The sequence below is a fragment of the Manacus candei genome, unplaced genomic scaffold, assembly GCF_025592945.1.
Source record: "Manacus candei isolate 608988 ecotype Guabito, Panama unplaced genomic scaffold, ASM2559294v1 h1tg000050l, whole genome shotgun sequence".
Lineage (NCBI taxonomy): Eukaryota > Metazoa > Chordata > Aves > Passeriformes > Pipridae > Manacus > Manacus candei.
In genome coordinates this window covers 8366736-8387179 of record NW_026138098.1, presented here as the reverse complement: position 1 = coordinate 8387179, position 20444 = coordinate 8366736, and the positions used below count along the sequence as shown (strand labels likewise).

At 39.8% G+C, this 20444-nt stretch overlaps 1 protein-coding gene across 1 annotated transcript in view; it reads left to right on the top strand.

Annotated features, from left to right (window-relative positions):
- The window catches only part of TRUB1 (TruB pseudouridine synthase family member 1), a 28897-nt gene extending 10221 nt beyond the window's left edge, over window positions 1-18676 (top strand). Inside the window, 6 exon segments of the mRNA XM_051801212.1 lie at window positions 8548-8629; window positions 14186-14258; window positions 15429-15568; window positions 16688-16744; window positions 18131-18339; window positions 18341-18676. Coding sequence (XP_051657172.1) covers window positions 8548-8629; window positions 14186-14258; window positions 15429-15568; window positions 16688-16744; window positions 18131-18339; window positions 18341-18379 — 600 coding nt within the window. The 3' untranslated portion in view covers window positions 18380-18676.
- Window positions 18677-20444: the final 1768 nt, after the last annotated feature.

Here is a 20444-nt window from a genome sequence, read left to right as displayed (position 1 = left end):
AGGGCAAGCAGTTGTATAGGTAATACCCCCAAGACTGTTCCACAAAGATAGGCTACTTTTTATTACCTGCTTTAATAAAATAGGTTCAGAAAGCAGTTTATCTCCTGAATGGGGTAGCAAGAATTTGTGCACAAGGGATCAGCCAAGCTCCCAGGCACAAGGTGAGGGGGACTGTTATTGCTTGTTTGATGATTCTGCAGATCCCATCTTGCTTGTGTTCATCTGTGATTTTAGTTGGGCTTTTCCTTCCGAATTGCAGTGTTATCGTATCCAACTGTCCCTACTTGTCTTGGAGAAATCCAAGTAAAAGTGGTTTGTTTGCTCTTTAGCCTTTTCCCTCGGATATTTTTCATCTGCAGCACCTTCTCATTTTTCACTCCGTGGTTTATGCCCTCTTACATTCTCACATCTCTTTGTTTATGGTATCCCATCCAGCATAACCAAGGGTCAGACCGAATTTCTTTTTGTATTGAGATGGGAGAGCTGAGAAAAAAAAAAGAGTGCAGTATGTGACCTGCCCATTTAAACAAAAGGTGTTGTAGCTACACAAAATGTCATTATTTTGCCTGTGTTCAAGCCCAAAGAAATTATTATTTCCTTACAAGGGAGGTAGAAGGGAAAGGTTATCTCCTAGGGGAAAGAGAGAGCCTGGTAGATTATATGTTGTGGCATGTGAAGGGGTTACTGTGAGGTAACATTATAGCGTGCCAGGAATCCAATATCTCTGTTGAGCCCATGGTTTTTTCAGAACCCAGTGGAGTTATGAATTTTAGTTCCCAGGCTTATTTTGAAAGATGTTTTGTAGGTTTCCCTTGAGGAACAGGACTGGCAGATTGGAGGTGGAGTGATTGTTTTATGGGAGATGTTAACCCATGGGTGGATGGATGTGTTTTAGCCCTTGTAGGCTGGCTGGGTGAATTCTTCCTGACATGTACTGGTTGCTTAATTTCATCCATTTAATTACCATTTTGGGCATTAGATGAAGTATATTATGTTCCTTAAATATAGGTATAGGACTGAGAAGTCTTGACATTTCTGTTACATGGTATTTCCTACATTATTGTGCAAATATTCAAGGAATACTTCTTCGTGTGTTTGCATAATACAGTGCAAAGATGTCTATTAATAAAACTTGTCCTATTTAATGTCTGTAGCCTGCAACAGCTACATCCAGGTGCTGCTATAACAGTTTGGTGGGGGGTTTTTAACCACTACTGGCACCTGAGAAAGTTTTTGCAGAACCAGATTCCTTGACCTCTTCCTAGAGGAGGGGAGATTGGTTTGGAGACCCATTGTTGTGTATGCAAAGTTAGCTCTAGTTTCTATCTTCTGTGTGTTACTTTACAATGAATTTCATGTTCCCTGAATGCCTCAATATATTAACTAGAGATCAGTGTCAGTTTATGAAAGTGTGGTTGTCCTCCTTATTTTGTCACAAGGAAAATGCCTACATGAAAAGAAGGCTGGGAAAATGCATGAATGAGGTTGGTTTTGATGTGTTTTGAGAATGTGTAGAAGGTGTTAGCAAAACTTGAAGTGGTGTCTGTACAAAGCAAGATGCCCTGAGGGGATGTTAAACTCTCACAGTGGAGGATGCGGAAATCGGGAAGGGCTGAAATGTTAAGTGGATGAAATGGCCTTACACACTGTCAACATCTTTAATTACCTGTTACTGCAAAACATAAGATACATTTTTTAACCTGCCTTTTTTTTTGGTAACAAATTGTAACAAGAGAAGAGGCTGATTTGAATATGTGGTCTTTTCTGCCTTGCCTGATATCCCCAAAACAAAGTTGTAGAAGAAGAAGCAGCTGTTCAATAGTATAGATATGTACTGTACTGCAGTGTTACTGTTAGTAAGCTGGCTTAACATACTGTATATTGCTCAAGTTTCTTTTATGCTCACCCCAGAGGCCTAAACTATTAATAGCTCAGCTTCATGCTCTATTAATATTCACACTCTTTTTTTAAATTGTTGGGAATCTTGAAGAGACTGCACCTATTGTGCTGCTCTTCCCTCAAAAATGCCAAATATTTTACGAGCATACTCTAGTGTGATTTTTCTGCTGTTCCATTCAGGAGGTCAGTGGCACTTTCTTCCCTCTTGACCTTTCTATAATTGTGCATATGGCTGTGCTGCATGCACAGTTCTTGCTTGGATTCATTAAAAAATTAAGGCTACAACTTGGCAAGGCTTTTTTCTCATTCTTAATAAAAATAACAGAAAATAAAAAGAATGGTAGCTGATTTTAAACTGGCCATTCTCCATTGTTTTCCCTAGTGTTCATTTCTAGTAATTTGGAGGTGCTCTAAAAGGTGCCTTTTAGAATTTGCTGTATCTTGGCTTTAGCAATGCCTTTGAATTCAGGCTTTCATGCACAGTTGTATCTGTATGTAGCTATCAAGTCTAACCTCTCTGGAAGGACTTATATTTCTGGGCAGAGAATTATGTATTTCCTTAAAACTCTGTTTCCCAGATAGAATTTGGAGGTTGTCTTTGTTTATTTTGTTTCATCTGTGATGTGGGTGCTAGAGGACAGAATAAGGAAACGGGTACTTAAACTGAGGATGAAATTTAAGAGCCAGCCTGAGACATTTTGGTGAGTGAGAGAGGTTTCCACAGAGCACAAGTGCCAGAAGGGTTTGCAGCCACTTTTGCACATTGATCTGCATCCCCTCTTGGATGTTGTGAGCCTTTTGTTTACAAATGACATGTGGCCTGGTGCTACCTCAGGTGATTTAGTGTTCCTGTTACTGTTGGGATTGTTCTCCCACCTGCCCCCTTTCCTGTACTTTCTCTGACACCAGAATTCAAACTTGCTGCAGTTTTTAGCTGACACCTTAAAGTTTCTTTGATCTACAAGTAAAGTATCTTCTGTGGGTTCCCCTATTACAGCTGGTTCTAATCCTTCACATGAAAAATCTGGTCACATGTTTGAACATTGTGCAGAACTTTGTAAGTAAGCTGACATAAGAGGTCAGAAAATCCTGTTTAGTCCACAAGTAAAGATCAGGTAGTTCTTCAGCAATGACAGTACAATTACAGCATCTAGCAGTAAATAAAATGTAGTGCAGGCTTAGCACAAAGTCAGCTTTTTCTTTTAGGAGAAAAAAATTAATGGTAGAGAAGTTGTAATGTTTATGTATATCAAGAGGACATGTTTGGTGTTTGATAATTTTGGATTTGCTCTATCATGAAACATGCGACTCCTCCCTCACCCTGCAGTCTGTATTTTGCCCTCTGTGCAACCTGCTTTTAAGAGATTAGGACTCTGTGCTTTTAATATATTGGAATCTGCTTAGTGAGAGTGCTTTGTTTTGGAAAATAATTGAAACTATGGCAACCCTTGGGTTTTTTCCCAGCTTATTTGTCTACCTCATGTACTTCTCTGTTTTGGTGGATGATTAGCACACTGGAAACCACTGGTAGCTGCTTATGTTATACAAACAGCAAAATAAGTTATGTAAATATTAAATCCAGAACATGTTATTTGTGCTTTAGGAATCATTAAACACAAACTGAACGTCACTGTAAAACTGAGAGTTTAAGGCCTCTTCATTATCTCAGTGGCCTAAGTCTGCAAAGCTGTAAGTGCAGATGGAATGGGTTTGGCAGAGGAGCATCAATTCTGATCAGTGCTTGCCTGCTGTGTGCTCACTCTGATTTCTGTCAAGTTCTCTAGAGCACTTGTTTTTTGTTTGTTTGTTTTATGTTCCCTCAAACTTGTTAGCCACATGCAGACATCAGTTTACATAAATTGACTTTCTTTTTCTATCCAATATGGCTTTTCATTCCCAGCTTTGAGTCTCTAGCACAGGGGACCGTAGCCTTTTTTTATTTATTTTCCTTTTACACTTCTGTGTTCAGTTGCTGCTGTGACTAGAAAATGGGTCATCCTTGGATGAACTCTTATGAACTGCCTCTTCCAGAGAGCTTGCTTGCCTGGGAAATTCTTGTAGTGGGAGCCATCTTAAAATCTTCCTGACAGCTACTAGTGACCTTGTTTCATAATTACTTGTGTTTCTGTCTAGCTCTTCTAAAGTGTTGCTTCTCCATGTTTGAAAAAGCTTTTAAAACATGTTATAATTTAAGATTTCAACTCTCTGGCTTCTTTCCAAATAAAACCTTGATACATTAACAGTTAAAACTGAGAAGCTCTGTTCCATGGTCTGTCTGGCATTTGCACTGATAAGTGGGGCAGACATGCCTGGCAGTCAGCCCAGGGGCTTTAGCCTCCCGGAGGGCCCCCCCCCTTCCCCAGTGGGCTGTGCAGCTAAAAGCTCTGCTGGCTGTACTGCCCTGGAATGGGAGGGGATTCTTCTTCCTTCTCCTCCTCTTCCTCCTTTCACTGTTAAATATGTATACTGATAAAGTCTTACCTTTTTCCTCTCTCTTTTTATGACCATTCTTTTCCTTTCTATGTTAGTCTAAAGATTTTTCTGGATATGAAATAAAAAAACCAAATTATAGCTATTCTCTTACTAAAAAAAATATTGTAAACATATGGTTTATTATTTATGAAAATGTTGACTGTGCCCTGTGGTTGTGACTCTAAAACAGAATTCCTGTTCCCAAGATCTGTGAGATTTATTAGAGTTTTTGTAATTTGTGTCTTATGGGTTCCTGTAATCCTGTTTTTAGTCCAGTGCTGTTTTTTTGTGGCATGTTTCTTCCTGGTCATGGGTATGGTAGCAAATGCACACGGCCCAAGCATTTCATTGTCTGTCTGGTCTTGCTGAGGTTTTATCCAGCACATCCCCCAGGCCGTGTGACAGAGTTTGTGCATTATCATTGACAGAGTGCAGTGGTTTGGCACTGTAAAGTATCTTCTTAAGGCTATCTCCTCCCTAGTGTGAGTAGAGGAGCTGCTTATGCTCAGGGGCTTCTGATCACTTTGCTGCCCTTTGTTTTGGTTGCCATAATGTCAAGAAAATGTTTTTCTGAAGAGCTGAGAGGCACAACCATTCCCTGATGCTGGAGAGTTTTGGGATGGTCTGTACGTGCTCAGGGTGCTGTTGTACAATTGTGAGGCTCTGCTTTGGGACCATGCAGACCACCACAATAAGCTGGAATTAATGCACAATGCTGCAGCACTTGAGAGTTGTGACTGGGAATGCTTGATCTTGGCTTTTAATGTGCTACCCTTGTGGAATCCCATAGTGAAGTTGAGGTGCTGCTTTTAATCTTTAAATGGTTTGGGTCCTGGTCTCTTGAGATGAGTAGAGGGCAAGGATGTAGGGGCTGTTGATTGGCAGAATGTTCTGTGAGGAGCTGCCAGTAGAGGGATGTTTTCTGCACTTGCCAGGCTTTTCCACTCCTGCAACACCTACTACCTTCTTTTTTTGTTTCAGATTGAGTGGGTTGAAGGCAGCGTGGTTGTGAGCAGTTGCTGTCTGTGTTCCTGCAGTGATTTGTAATTTGAGAGTACAGGAAGAATGCTCCTAGATGTATTTTAGAAAACTGGAAGAAATAAATGATTGCCAACAGAGGTGAGAAAAGGTCACCCAAGACTTAAGTGAGTCAGAATCCATTGGGTGCTTCTGAGGACAGTGTGAGTGAGAGTCTAGAGAGAGTCAATGCTGAATTTTGGCACAAAGTAAGAGGAACAATAGATTAAGTCTGGACTCTCATATTATCTTCTACAAGCTCCAGGTCCTGCACTCTAGCAAAGGAAAAGTAAACTTTATTAAGGCTAGTAAGAATTATGATATATAATTGTAGATACCCAAGGGTATTCCAGAGACTGATCATAAACCAACTGTAATTCTTAATTTCCTGACCTGTTGTAGCCTTTTTTGTGGATTATTGCATTGATGTCTTGAGTATTTTGTGACTCTATAAAGGCTCCTCTAAGGAGTGGGAACTTTTAAGGATGTTCTTTTTATAAATTGCATACTCTTTTGCCTTTGTTGCAGAGATTAAGTGATGAGATTTGGATTGTATTGTTCATACAGTTATTATCTCTTTATTGCTGGGAGGTCAGCTATAACATGTTATTGTAACAGACAGCCTGAAGCAAGACAGCCAAGACCAGAATTAAGAGGAAGAAAGTAATTTGAACTGAAGTAGTATGAGTATTTTGATTTGGAAACATCTGAAGATGGAGTGTGAGGTTTTAATTTTTCAGATTTAAAGTTTTACTGAAGTGCTAAGATCATTCATCATGCTGTTATAATGATGATCTGCTCACATGTTTTTATTAACCTCTAGAATAATTGCTGAATAGCGTCTCTTTCTAGCTATGCTATTAAATGTTCAGAACCAGATCATTAAATGTCTTGGAAAGCAGGCAATTTTATGGTCCTGAAAGCACATAATATGCTTGCAAGTTAATTTAAATATTTGTTGTGGAGCAGCCTTCATCCATTCTTCCTTTTGTTTCTTTTTCATGCATTCCAAAAGTGTGTAAACTTCAAGAATTTTATTTTAAAATACCTGCCTTTGCAGAGGTATCAGGGGATTCATACATCTGCAATATTTAGGGAAAAAGTAGCCCTGATGTGGTGTTTAATGTGGTTTAACCTGGCACGCAGCTAAACACCATACAGCTGTTTGCTCACTCCCCTCTGAGTGGGATGGAGGAGACAATCAAAAAAAAGATAAAACCCGTGGGTTGAGTTTAAGGCAGTTCAGTAAGGAATGCAAAGCCATGCACACAAGCAAAGCAAACCAAGGAGTTAATTTCCCACTTCCTTGGGCAAGAAGGTGTTCAGCCATCCCCAGGAAAGCCAGGCTCTGTCAAGTGTATTGGTGCCTTTGGCAGACAAACACTAATCACTCCCGACATACCCCCCTTCCTTCATCTTCCCCCCACTTTATAGTTTAGCATGGCACCATATGGTCTGGAATATCCCTAGGGACATTTGGGGTCAGCTGTCCTGGATGTGTCCCCTCACAACTCCTTGTGCACTCCCAGCCTGCTCACTGGTGGGATGAGGAGCAGAAAAGGCCTTGACTCTGTGTAGGCACGGCTCAGCAGTAACAAAAACATCTCTGTGTTATCAACACTGTTTTCAGCATAAATCCAAAGCATAGTCTCATACTAGATACTTTGAAGAAAATTTTCTCTATCCCAGCCAAAACCAGCACATGAAGTAAGCAAAGAATACAGTTATTTTTATATTAAAGTCTGCACTCTGCTGCCTTTTGTCTGACTGTTTCTGCTGCTGCCATTTTGTGGCAGTTGCTTGAAGAAATACACAGAAGTGGCAGGTTGTCACATGGAACAAAATCAAGGCATGTCTTAGTAGTCCAATATTGTGGGTGTGATTTATATGCCTACACTGTTATTACTTGAGCTTGTTTGTACTTTGCAAGTACATGAAAAAGGATGCATTGCATCAAAGAGTAGAATGTTGGTGCTTATGCTTGTTTGGATGTGTTCCAGTCGAATTTGGTCAACCAGTTTCTGAAAGATACATCCTTTTATGACTTGGTTCAAATTTGTATTAACTCAGCTGGGGGTGAAGTTAATTGAAATGTTACTGGGATGTAGGCGTGTTGAACACTTTGATTTTTTTCTCTGAGGCTTTATTTTGAAGGCCTCTGGATTTAACATAGGAAGCTGAGGGAAATGGAGTGGCATAGGCAGTGGATCAAACCACAGATCTTAATCCCTGATGGTATCTGCAAACTTGACCTAAACTCACGTTAGAGAGTGAGTCTTCAGGTGTTGGTAGCCTTGTGACAAGACATGGAGCAACTGGTTCCTGGGGAGCCTTGTCAGCTCCAGGAGATTGTGCCCTATGCCCACAGCATGGCACTTCTTAGGGTGAAAACATGAAAAAGGGGGGCAGCAGGTGAAATGCAATAAGAACAAGAGCTACTGTCCTGGGAACAGGTCAGTTCCTTCTTGCAAACTACAGACACGTATGCTGAACAGTTTTTTAGAGAAGAACCCTGATAAACCCTGAAACAGAAATATTCAGAGAACTCATGACAAGCAGAGGTGTTGCTGAGTGGCCTTGCACTCCTTGTGCTGGTCACAAGGTCCTTAGCAGATTCCAGGTGATCAAAACTCCAGCTCCAGGCTATTGCATATCACTGCATTTCCTGGCAGAACTGTTGCAATGCTTTGCCTTGGAAATGGTTGTTTTGTTTTCACAAGTAAAGGTCTTTGTATGTTTTTTTTTTAATGTGCAAAGGAACAGAAAAATTGTCTGTGAAAGGTACTCTATGTGCCTTGCTTCAACAATGACATATGACACCCCACAGAGACTTTGATTTTACCATCCTATTATTTTCTTTATGGTATTGATGTATTTATAGTAAAAATTGGATTCCATGTTGCTTCTTGCTTGGGTTTCTAAAACCAAAATCACAGGGCCGTGTAACAGGATTTACTTTCGTTTAGTTCCATGTCTTTCCCTCTTGACTTTTGCTTACCCAAAGTTGCTGGATTGACTACTCAGGTAGTATCCTTCTTGTTCTGATTTGAAGTAATTGGTAGTTGCAGTCTTTATATCAAAAAAAAAGGAAAAAGAAGAGAAGAAACAACCTTGAAGACCTGACTCACTAATCTCTCCATCTCTCTTCTTCCTTCCCAGAAGTACACTGCCATTGGAATGCTGGGCAAAGCTACTGATACATTAGATGCTACAGGAAAAGTAACTGAAGAAAAACCTTATGGTAAGCATAAATTATCTATACACTTGATGTAATTTGAAGGCATAAATGGTCTCTGTCATAGAAAAGCGGAAGAGATGTTTGGGACTCTGAATTAAGTTTAAATGTGAAATTAAACTAAGATTATTTCATCTTCAACTTAAGTGCTCATGTAATTCAAACCAGCTTCATGCAATTATGTCCAACGCAAGTGTTCATTTCTGTTGGAAAAAAAGCAAACCAGGCATTAGATTAGGAGGGAGAAAATAGAATTGGGCAGGACTGTGTCATTTTAAATCTTTGACAGGCTGACAAATGACGTGCTGTGTCCAGTAACATTTTCCTCTCTCCGTGTATAGTCCCATGAGTGCTCTTTTAGTAAAACCCTTCAAGACCAGTGGAGGAATAAAGTACCTGGATCTTCCCTTTAACTACAGACTGCTCAGCACAGAATGAGAATGGCATAAACCACATTCTTCATATGGTCACCTACCAAATCTTGCTCTTGCTTGCAGCCTGTGTTGTAACATCTTTAATAAATGAATTTTTCTGCCCCATAGAGCACAGTGCAAGAGTTTAAGGCTTCAGAACTCATCCTGATTGTGGCTTTGCTGAAGTGGACATTCCACAATACCCAGGGCATTTTAGAAACAATGTAGAACTAACCAGGGACACAGTAAATGTATTTGCCATTACTTCTTTCACAGCCCGGGGGTAAAAAAGAAAAACAAAAAAAGGTAACTGGTTGCTTAGCAACTCTACAGGCTCTACACTGTTTGTGGTACCTGGTAATAGGTACATGAAGTAAATTATCTTTTTTTTTTAATAGCTTGATGAAAAAGGTAGCCTGGATTTCACTTCTCACCCCCAGTCTCCTTTCTTTTGCAGTTTTAATTTTTGTATGAGACAGGCAAGCATGAGTTTCTTGTCCACATTAACATGATGGATCATTCTAAATAGTATTATTTACTAGGTAGTGTTATTCAGAGATGTTGGATCATTTGCTTCTTCTTCAGGATCAAGTTTTAAATCTCTCTGAGCTTCTGAAGAATTGGGCTGAGCATGCACATGGTGTTAAGAGTTGCCAATGCTTCATGATGGTTGGAAAGGACACTTTCTTGGTTCATTCAAGGTGGAACGTTGTGGTTCTGCTGCACTAATTGGTATTCATTGCAGATACTTGCTCATATGTAAGCTGTGAAATACCATTTTAAGTAGATGCAAATCGCATAGTTAAATTAAAAAAAAAAGTGTTTCTTGTGACTCTGGTTTTACTTTTCTTATTTTGTATTGTTTGCTGCAGATAGAATTTAGTGTTGTTTTCAAGTGCATTTCTCTCACTGGCTCTACTGTTACAGTAGTTCCCACCTCTGCACCACCTCCTCTGTTATGGTGGTTTAGCTTTTCTGTTAGACTGTGTGCTTGGAGAACTTACTTGGGTTAAAAATACCCCCTTTTTTGGGTTGCTAATCATTTTAAACTGAGATCAGTTGCATTTGCAGTTCTTCAAGTGGTCTCATGAAGAGCAGTATTTCTCTTCTACTGAGACTGAGAGCAGAAAGAAAACGCTCATGAAATTGGTCTCAGTTGCTTTCCATGTTGGTGTAAATCAGTCAGATTTGATTTCTTCGGAAAGAAAAGGAGGGAACATGCATATTCCTTTTTTGTTTTCCATGGTACCTACATGTTTTGTATTTCCTTCCTTCCTCCCATTCTAATAAGACAGATATTTCTCGTCTTCTCCCAGTCAGCTTGGTTTTCTGCAGGGTACTCTGGGTGGCCCAACATCCCTAATCTCTGACCCTTTACAGGTACTACAAAACCAGATATTTGAGCTGAATTGCAGTTTTCCTTTGATACCTGCAAGGATCTTGGGAGAAGCAGAGCGTCTGCTAGGGAATATAATCCTGCTGTGCCAGGATTGGGCCTTATTGCAGAGAAAGGGCACTAAAACAGTTTCAAGTTATATAAAACTCTTCTTGAATGACTCCATTGGACCACAAGAGGAAAGCGCCTGCAGAAAGGTGCCAGCTATCTTAACTATAAGAAGTGTTACATTTTAGTCCTCAAAGTGTCCCTAGACAGCAGCTGAGGAAGCAAACTGTACAGTTAGTCACAATGAAAGGATGTACTGAAAAGAGTTCCTTGGTTTTAACTCCTCCTGAACTTCTCATAGTTTTTTGATTGTTTCTTACCAGACGAGTTTGCATTTCTGCCTGAAATGGTTTCATACTGCTACCAGGCTACCAGATGCTGGCTTTGGAAGCACCTAGCATTTAGAGTTCTTCTGATGCCTTTTTGAGCACATTAATGTTTGTAGCCCATTTTTAATATTTGTAACTATGCATAGGGATTTGCATTCTGAAACCCACTTCCTCCCAGCTGCCTACAGGCCATATCCAGATATGGAGAACAGAATTAATGAGGATTTTCTGCAGGTCTCTGCTGATTATGCTGAAATATATGTTTAACAGAGCTACCTGAATAATTTGGAAAATGTAGTAATTTCAGCATTCTACTTGTCTGTTTTCAAATAATTTGTACCAGGCCAGGAGGAATTGAGATCATCTGCTGTACTTTTGTTAGACTGTCATGGATAATTCTTGAGTTCTGTTTAGGTGTTGTTTGTTAACAAGCCTTCAGTGGAGGCTTCTTGAGATTGTGGCACCTTATGGTTTGGTAACTATTTTCCTTCCTTTATAGCAGGAAAAAAAATCAACAGTCACCAGTGTTCAGAAGCACACAACTGTTCTTTGGAATTTTTGTTGTTAGAAGCTAATAGCCTTATATTAAATGTTTTTAGAAGCATTGGAGGCCAGAAGTTCTGGGTACTTTGGGGTGCTGGTAGATTCATAAGGAATGATCCACTGGAAGATGTGGAGCCTGTGCAGAAACCATGTAACTACAATGCCAGTCTAAGGGTTTAGGAGGAAATTTAGAAAAGAGTCTTGAATGGAATGTGTTCCAAGTAGTGTCCTCAGAGCAGGTACAGCCTTTTTGCTCTGAGTTAAGGTTTTCATTATTCCTGGTGACTGGATGAAATTATCCCGTGAGCTAAACCTTGAAAGTCCTTACTGAAATCATTGTGAATCAGGGGGGCAGCCTCCACACCCCTCCCTGGAGGGACATAGAGGTGCAGTTTTGAGGCCAGCTTCCAGCTAAGACTCATGGTCTGCAATACAGCAGATTGAGGATATTTGGTATTTGGAATGAGGACCTTGGGAGGAATAGGTTACTCTCTTTAGCAAGGGCAGTGACAGAGGTGTCCTGCAGAAATATCTCTCAACCCTTTACTCTCAGGGAGTGGAGAAGAAAGTCAAATAGCACGTTTTGGGACATTTCATGCTAATTTGCCTTTATGGATGTGTTCATATTCAAATTGATGGAGGGCTGAGTCCAAATGCTGCCCTCAACTTGCTGACCAGACAAGCTGTTAACATAAACCCAAGCCCACAGCTGTGTGAGGAAGACCTGTGGCCAGAGTCCTGAAGGGAAAGAGTTCTGGGCAGCAGGACCATATTCCCCTCTGCCTGTGCTGTGGGTGTAATGACTGGGAGCTGAAAGATGGTTCAGAGAGCCCTGCAGAACCACGGGTCCAAACTGGTGCTTGGAACAAATACAGAGTTTAGACATAGTTAAACTGTTTGGGAGAAGACTAATAAAACATTCTGGAGTGCTGGAAAAAGCTCCACCAGCTTGTATGTTGTTCTAGGAGAGGACAAGAATCCAGTACAATCCATTAACACAAAGGCAGTGTTGCCTGTTTACACGAACAACAAACCACATGGGCTTAGGTTTTCAGAACGTAATACTGGCCAGCTTGTGCCACGATGTATTGCAGAAGACAAATATGATTTATTCTAGATCTTAGCAAACTCATCTGTAAATATTTACTTTGATTACACACCACACAACGTTTGTTTGTTAATGGCTTAATGCATCATTCCTCACGTGGGGATTTTTTGTTTATCTCCTGAGACAGGGGTTGCCTATGTTACGAGTGACTTCCTCAGAGGCTGCATGTAACCTCTCAATTGGGGAATATGAGATCAGAGCCAGAACTGAACTCAGGCCTCTCATTAAATGCCTTTGTCACAAATGCGGTTCATGGGATGAAAATTGGAAAGAGAACCCCCAGGGACACTTATGCTTAGGTCTCAAATACTGAATTCTAACGTGAAGCAACTGGGGGTTCACAAGAAGGAGGCTGACAGGATCATTGTCATAGAAGTGGCTCATGCTAACTTTCCGCTGTGTAGTTTTGTTGTGATATAGAAATTTGCTAAATAGAAACAAAAGATTGAAATAACAATGTAAGAAATTCTTCAGAAGATTCAGACTTACTATACAATTGATTTTGTTGTTCCAAGTCCGTATTCTGATGTAAATTGGTCTTTCTCAGCATCCCTAACTGAATTTTGTGCCTCTTGCCAAGGTCTTCCAACCCTGCTGTTAATAACACTTCTTGGGACAGCTGCTTGGGCCTAGGGACATCCCTTCTCTTGAGGCTGCAAAGTGTGCTTAGCAAGACTGAGGTACCACAATACCATCTCCTAAAGCTGCTGTGAAAAGAAATCTCATCTTACTTACTTACAGCATGAAGTACATCTGTTTTGTAAGGCTTGCAATTAAAGATCTGTTCCAAAATATAATGAAGGCTCAATAAATAAATTTACTTGGTTTCTGTTCCAGAACCCTGTTGACTTAGCAGGGTGACACTAATTGAATATAACTTATAAGAAACAGGACTAGTGAAGCCCTAGACAGTCAAAATGCACTGAAGTGCATTGTGATCACAGATCTTGTGTTTGCACTCTCTAAACAAATTAGGGATGAATGTCATATCTCTTGAATAGAGCTTCAAAGGACCAGTGCAATCAGCTACTTAGGTTATAGCCTTTTAATAAAAGTGGGACAGATGTGTATGTGTACTCTTAAAATGGATTGCCTAAAACAGCTGTCTTTCTTTTACAGGATTTCTTTAGTAAAATTACCTTACTTAGTATGTAACTATACCCTGGTGTGCATTTGCAAGTTTGACAGGGAAATTTGATGTGTTGTTCCAGATACAATCTTCTTCTCTAAAAAAAAACAAAACCACAAACAAACAACCCACAAAACCCAATGGTTTTGTTCTCTAATTATCTGTTGTGTTTTCACCAGCAGTTAGGTACTTTTAAAGAGAAGTTCCCAAGGTTAGATGAGCATTTTATTCTTTTTGGTGCTTTAACAAAAATTAGAATGTGCCAAATGTTGTAGTTTTGGTCTAGTTCCCAAGAAAGATAGATTTGCAGCCTCAGGTGAGGGAAATTGCAAAAGAAAATTGTGTATATGAGAATTTCTGCCCTTCTGAAAGTGTCCAGACTGTCTTAATCACCTTGGACAGTTTGTTCCACTCTTTTTGTGATAATTCACACTCCTACCTACATTCTGTTTTTTCTCTTTTCTTCGGTGTTTTTCACTCAAGCTAAATTCACATGAGAGGGAACTCTGATTTGTATCTGTTTGCGGAACGTGATTGATGCCATTAGTGCCATGTGAATAATCAGTACTAACATACTGACTGTTTTCTTTCTACAGACCAGGTAACAAAAGGAGATCTTGAAAATGTGCTGCAAAAGTTCACGGGGCACATCATGCAAGTCCCTCCACTGTAAGTTCCACAATATTCAGACAATCTTGACAGTTGTGTTCAGCTGTCAGGACTTGCCAACAGAAGTCAGTTCTACCAGAAGTATTGAGACACGTTTTGGCAAGAGGATAGAGACAAGGCAGTCAGGAGTTTAACATTTGCAAGTGCAGGTCATGCTCATTTGAAGATCGAGTGCAAATGGTGACCTGGAGTCTGTGGGTGTTTTGGGTAAATGTCAAGTAGCAAAAGTCTTGAACAGGGCTTGATGGCTTCTGTCTTGCCTTCCAATCTTCCTGACATCTCTGTGGAAGTGCCTTAAATGACTTTGAATTAGTTTTCTGCAACCTTAGAGTGTGAATGAGTGATGAATGACTGAGCAAATTTCTTCTGGTCAGGTGAGCCACAGTAGCTGGCAGTGTGCAAGCACTTGGCTTGTGACAGATGGCTTTTATGGTGATTTCAGCTAACATGCTTTCCTTTGCATTTGCCATATGTCACTTACCGTGGTTCCAATGTAAGCCCTGTAAGGTCTGGAACTCTGTACATGTTCTGCTTCATGTGACCTGTTTCAAATTGCTCTCTATTAATTTGAACAAGACCTTTTTTTGATTTTTCTGTGGTCATCTTGCTGTCATGACCGAAGTTGGGGCTTTGGGTAAAGTTCCATATAATCAGTGAAATCAATTTCTTTGGTTCCGTAATGGTTCCCTAAACACCCTAGAACATGGGTACATAACTTGGCAGTTGCTGTTCAGGAAAGACCCTGGTGTGAGACAAGGAAAGGTGCAATGCAGAACTACAGGAGTTGTCTGAGCGACTCCCAGTGCTCAGCTCAACATAATGCTAGAACAGAGCATGCCCTGCAGACTTCTGAGAGACAGGATGTTAGAGGCAGATGCAAGTGTTGTAACCCTGATAGAAACCCTTTTATTTCATAAAGTGCAAATTGAGTGATGAAACACTTTTAAATCTGTACAGCAAGAGACAAATATAGGACCATCTCCTCTTTTCCAGTTTATAGAGCTGCTGTCAAATGAGATGATTCTGTGTCCAAGAGATTTTGTGGGGTTTTTGTGAGTACTTGGAGAGGAATAAAATACTACTCCAGTCCAATATTAACAGGATCTAGAGAATGGGAAGCTTGTTCTGTTACAACCGTATAACACACATTTTCATGCTCTGTCTGATCAGCTATTCTGCTTTGAAGAAGGATGGAGAAAGGCTTTCAACTCTGATGAAGAGGGGAGAAGCAGTTGAAGCAAAGCCTGCTCGACCAGTGAGAGTGTACAGCCTTTCTCTCCAGCAGTTCCAGCCACCACTGTTCACGCTGGGTAAAGGTCAAAGTTTATTACATAGAGCAATGCTCCCAGCTTGTTAGTGTTTATTTACACTCACAATGGGACTAAGATAGTGAAATGGGTTTCATTTCACTCAACTGCTTATTTTGGTGTCAGCCCGTGTGCAGAGACTTTCACTTTGCATTAAAAGCACCATGTTTTGGGTTTAAGTTAAGCTGATTATATGTAATCTTTCAGTGAGGGAAAATTCTGAGAGACTGGTCAGGGGATTATTTGCATCTGTCCATGATTTTGCAACCTCCAGCTCATTCCTGTCTCAGGTCTGCTTACTCCACTTTGCCCATTCTTTTACACAGATGCCCAGCCCTGCTGGCATCTCTCCCAGGGCGCAGCAGGGACCAGTATCAGTTACTGTCAGACCTCTTTCTTCATTGAGGAGGCAGGATCTCATCCTTCCTTCTGTCATACATCAAGAAACTTGGATAGTACATTAAGAAGCACATTAATAAATAAACCAAAAAGAACTGTTGTAAATGTTTGATGCTCCTGTAAGGTCAAGATAATGTCTTGCATTGATCTGCCTGCCTAGTTGACCTGTGGTCCTCTGGTGGACCAGATGATGGGCAGGTATGAGTGACAGAGCTCAGTGCTGTGTTACTTCAGCTCTTACTTTTTGGTTGAGTGACTAGTAGCTGATCACTGGCAGAGGGGGAAGGGAAGACCCGAGATAGCAGGGAAAGTTAAAGGTGAATTTTAAAATTTTATGCAGCTGCCTGCCTGCAGTATCTTAAAAGCATTGGTAGTCAGTTTAGGCAGTACTTGAAATAACTTGCCTTCATCATTAGAAATGAATCAACCTTCTGAAATGCTTAAAATGAATAGGATTGAAGCATTTGTTCACATACCACAGCAAGTACTTAAATTCCAGTGAGTTAGTTCAGTTGCCATTTTATTTGCTTTCCCTCCTGTCTGGCTTAGCAATCTCACCCGCACATATGTTACAGGATGAATAATTGATGGTGCATCCTATAAATATTTTATCACTGGGTTGTTTGCTTAGCTCATTTTTACATTTGTGGGGGGGCATGGTTTCTATGTAAAGTAGATTTCACATTGCACTGGCAATTTACTATGTCACTTTTAACATTCCAGATGTTGAATGTGGTGGTGGCTTTTATGTCAGGAGCCTGGTCAGTGACATTGGCAAAGGTAGGCATGAAAAAAAACCAGGACAATTTAAGGAGTGAGTGTGTGTTTATGGAAAAATTCTGTCATTTTACCTGTCTCCAGGAACTAGACCTATGTGTTATTTTGCAGAATTGTAGTGCTATCACTTGTTTTTATATACTAAGGTAATTTTCTTGGGAGCATGGGGGGAATGAAGGCTGAATAATTGCCAGGGGACCTTGGGGGCTGGGGGATAAAAGTGGAGCAGGCAATAGCACTCAGCAAGATAATGCAGGGCAAGGTGGGGATGTTTTTTATTTCCTCCTCCATGTGTTAAAGCTAACTCAGATTAAGGATAAGAAGAAGAAAAAAGACACTGTCTTTTTAAACATTTAAACATTATTCATCACATTTTGAAAAGAGATTGAACAGAACATTACCATGCACATAATAAACCCTATCTGCTGGAAAGACTTCTACATTGGTGATGATTTTTCTAGTGTTTTCTTTCTGCTTTGCCTTAACTGTGAATAGTTTTGCTTTCCCACAGGGTTATTTGTTTTGTGCTCTATATCTATCAAACTGCATGATGGAGAATAGATAATCCATTTCCAATTTTTTTTTTAAATTATACATTTGCAGTTCAAGAAGGCAAGTAATGTTGGATAACCCTATGAATTTCAATGTTGTTATTTGTGCTTAGGCAAGTCAAAGTTTCTGTTACTGCCTTCTGATCATACTGGCTTATGTTTAGCCTTTTAATGATAAACCAAGATAAAGTCTGTCTGAAACTGGTTTCTTTTAAAAAATTGAAAATGCAGTGAAAATCTTCCTACATCAGAAAGGATGGGAGAAATTATTTTAGTGTACCTGTGCACTTACAAGTCAGCTCTGGTTGCTGGTATGTTTTGTCCCCCTCGTTATGTAATTATGTCCTGCTGGTATTTATTTAACACAGCAGAGCATTTGTATTATTTTTTTATTTTTCCTTATCTTAGTTTATATTATCCTGATAGGCAGCACAGGATAAAAATGTCAAAAATTATTCTTGAAGGCGAGAAGTGCTAACACCTCAAAATCTGTGGAGAAATAGTTCATGGTCACTTGTGAATGCAGAATCTTCTGTTTACATCTTATGATATTATTTCCTCTCTTTTCATTCTGATCTAAATCTGGGAAAATTTTTGACAACTTTCTGTCAGATTCTGAACTCTTTACTACTCTGGAGATTTACTGAAATCAAGGGACTTCCTGGGCTTGCATTTAAGAAGATATAAATGAGTGATAAATCTTCGTCAACTTCCTCTCAGGCAAAGCAGAATAATGTAGAAGGCTACATATAAAAATACATTTTAAGTGAGCCGCAAATGGTTAAGCTTTTAAAGTTTATCCATGGACTTTTCCCAATTCCTCTTTTTCTTCCTGCAGAGCTCTCTACCTGTGCCACTATGCAGGAGCTGACCCGCACCAAGCAGGGGCCGTTCACGCTGGAGGAACACGCCCTTCACGAAGACAAATGGACAATTGATGAAATTGCCCGGTCCTTAGAGCACTGCACAGCTCTGCTCCCCAGAGAGCCATCTCGTAAAAAATTGAAGACAGAGCATCCTGGTGAAACCGCTGTGATCTGTGAAGATAAGTGATAAGTTGGGTCAAGGAAAAAGACTGAATGATTGAGATATTTTAAGATTGGATTGGTGCTGTCCCGCCTCCTGTGTAAATCTACAAGTCTGTACTGGGAGGGTGACAAACTGCAACACAAGAAAAATGGCTCTTTTGTTTTCTGGGGCTGGAACGTGCACTGAAAATATTCAGTGCTTGCTGTGTCCTGATTGTTTATTTTCCTTTTTGCACAGTGTAAATGGGTCTGCCACTGATGCCAAATCTTCATAAACTTTTAAAGAACTTTCAGGCTGCAAGATACCTGTTATTGCTAATTCCTCAATAAAAAAAATTATAAACATTGTCTGATAAGTGTACTCAAAAAAAAACATAATCTTTTTTTCTTTAATGCTGGTAACCAAATCCTGAAATACCACAATGACAAGACCGTCACTTGAAGGATACAATGATGTGGTGTGACAATTTGCTTTCTTTAAGTCCATTTCAGGATATATCCATTTTAGCTTAGTTTTTCCTTTGCTTGTTCTTTCAGTCAAATGCTTGCAGAATACGGTAAGTGCAGGTGCTAATATTTTAAGTTCAATCTGAAATGTCAGCATAAATGAATAGTTTTAAGTATAAACAATCCCTGAAGATAACTGTTTGCTAACAATGCTCTGAAGTGGGCAGTCATGATTACAGGTGTACATATCTTATTCTAGTCCAATGTCCCAGTTGGTGGCCATCCATAATTTAAAGTACAGTTAACTGTTGTGCCCATCATAGGGCTTATAAAGTTAATTTTTGCCATCTGTATATTGCTTGATGGATTCTACCATGGATTGAGTAGAAGGCTGATGTGCTTCCAGGCTCTGACTGATTTGATCCTGACTAGTTGTGTGGGCAACAGAGGGACCCTTCCATCAAAGATCCTTGTTGAAACCATTTTATTTCACTCGGGGCAGTGGGAGCCTGTTCCACAGTTCATGTGGTCAACAGAACTTCATTGCATGGGTTTTATCACCACTGCTTCCCTTGGGATTTTCAAAATTACTAAAAGGCAGTGGTTTGAGAATGGTATAATGCACCCTACTTTGTTTCCATGACTCTAACTAATCCTGTTATTCCCATACAAGTTAGTAGTGGGTCTGTTTTCCTCTTGTCATAGTGAGGAACATGAGGAGTGGTTGAAACAACTGCTCTTGAAACTGTCACTGCAATGTCACCAAGGAGGAATGGACTGACAGCTGACACCGTTTCGTGCTGCTGGTCACCAGGTCTCTGTTGCTTTGTGCAACTCCTGCACCTTTGGACTTTGGTTCTGGAGTACAGGGGGTTGACTGAGGGACTGAATGCTGTAGAGTCAAGAGTTTGTGCTGATATTAGGGTGTATCTTTTAGCTAGAGACATGAAAATTTGATTTAATGACTCTGTGTTAGTAGTCTTGCTACTTCCCATGGTAAGTTATCTTGGTATCTGATTACCTCTACTGCTTAAAAGAACCTGTGTTTTATTCCTGACTTGAATTCAATCTCCACATGCTGTATTTTATGTCTGTGTCTGCACCTTACTAAAAGGTATTATATGAAAGGGTCGAGTCCCAATCTTACCTTCAACCTAAGAAATTAAATAAATATCCTGAAGTTTCTCATTGCAGGATACCTTTCCAGACATCTGTAGTAATTTTTTTGTTTTCTATGCAATAAGAAATGGAAGTCTGTGCAAGAATAATGAAGATTTTGTTTAGAGGGAAGATAGAGGGTTTTTTATTGTTTTATTGTTCAGTAAACAGACAGTTTTTATTTGTGTATTCTTACAAAGAAATTAAAGAAATGTTGAAAATACCACAAGCAAATGGAAATGTTAGAGCACTGTAGCAGCATATATAATATACACTATGGATGAAGTAACTGATATAAGAAATTTTGATTTCAGAGCTGGGAGAAAAGCTTGTGTTCAGTAAGGGAACAGTGGGAGACTTTAGTTGTGTCTTTTTAGGGTGGGTTTTCTGGTACTTTGAGTAGAAACAGAGAAGAAATAGATTATTTCCTAAAGAAATCAAATAAAGCAGAAAATTTCATTTTCCAGTATACTTATCTTGAATGATCAAAGGCTTTAATTGAAACACAGCTTCTCTTAT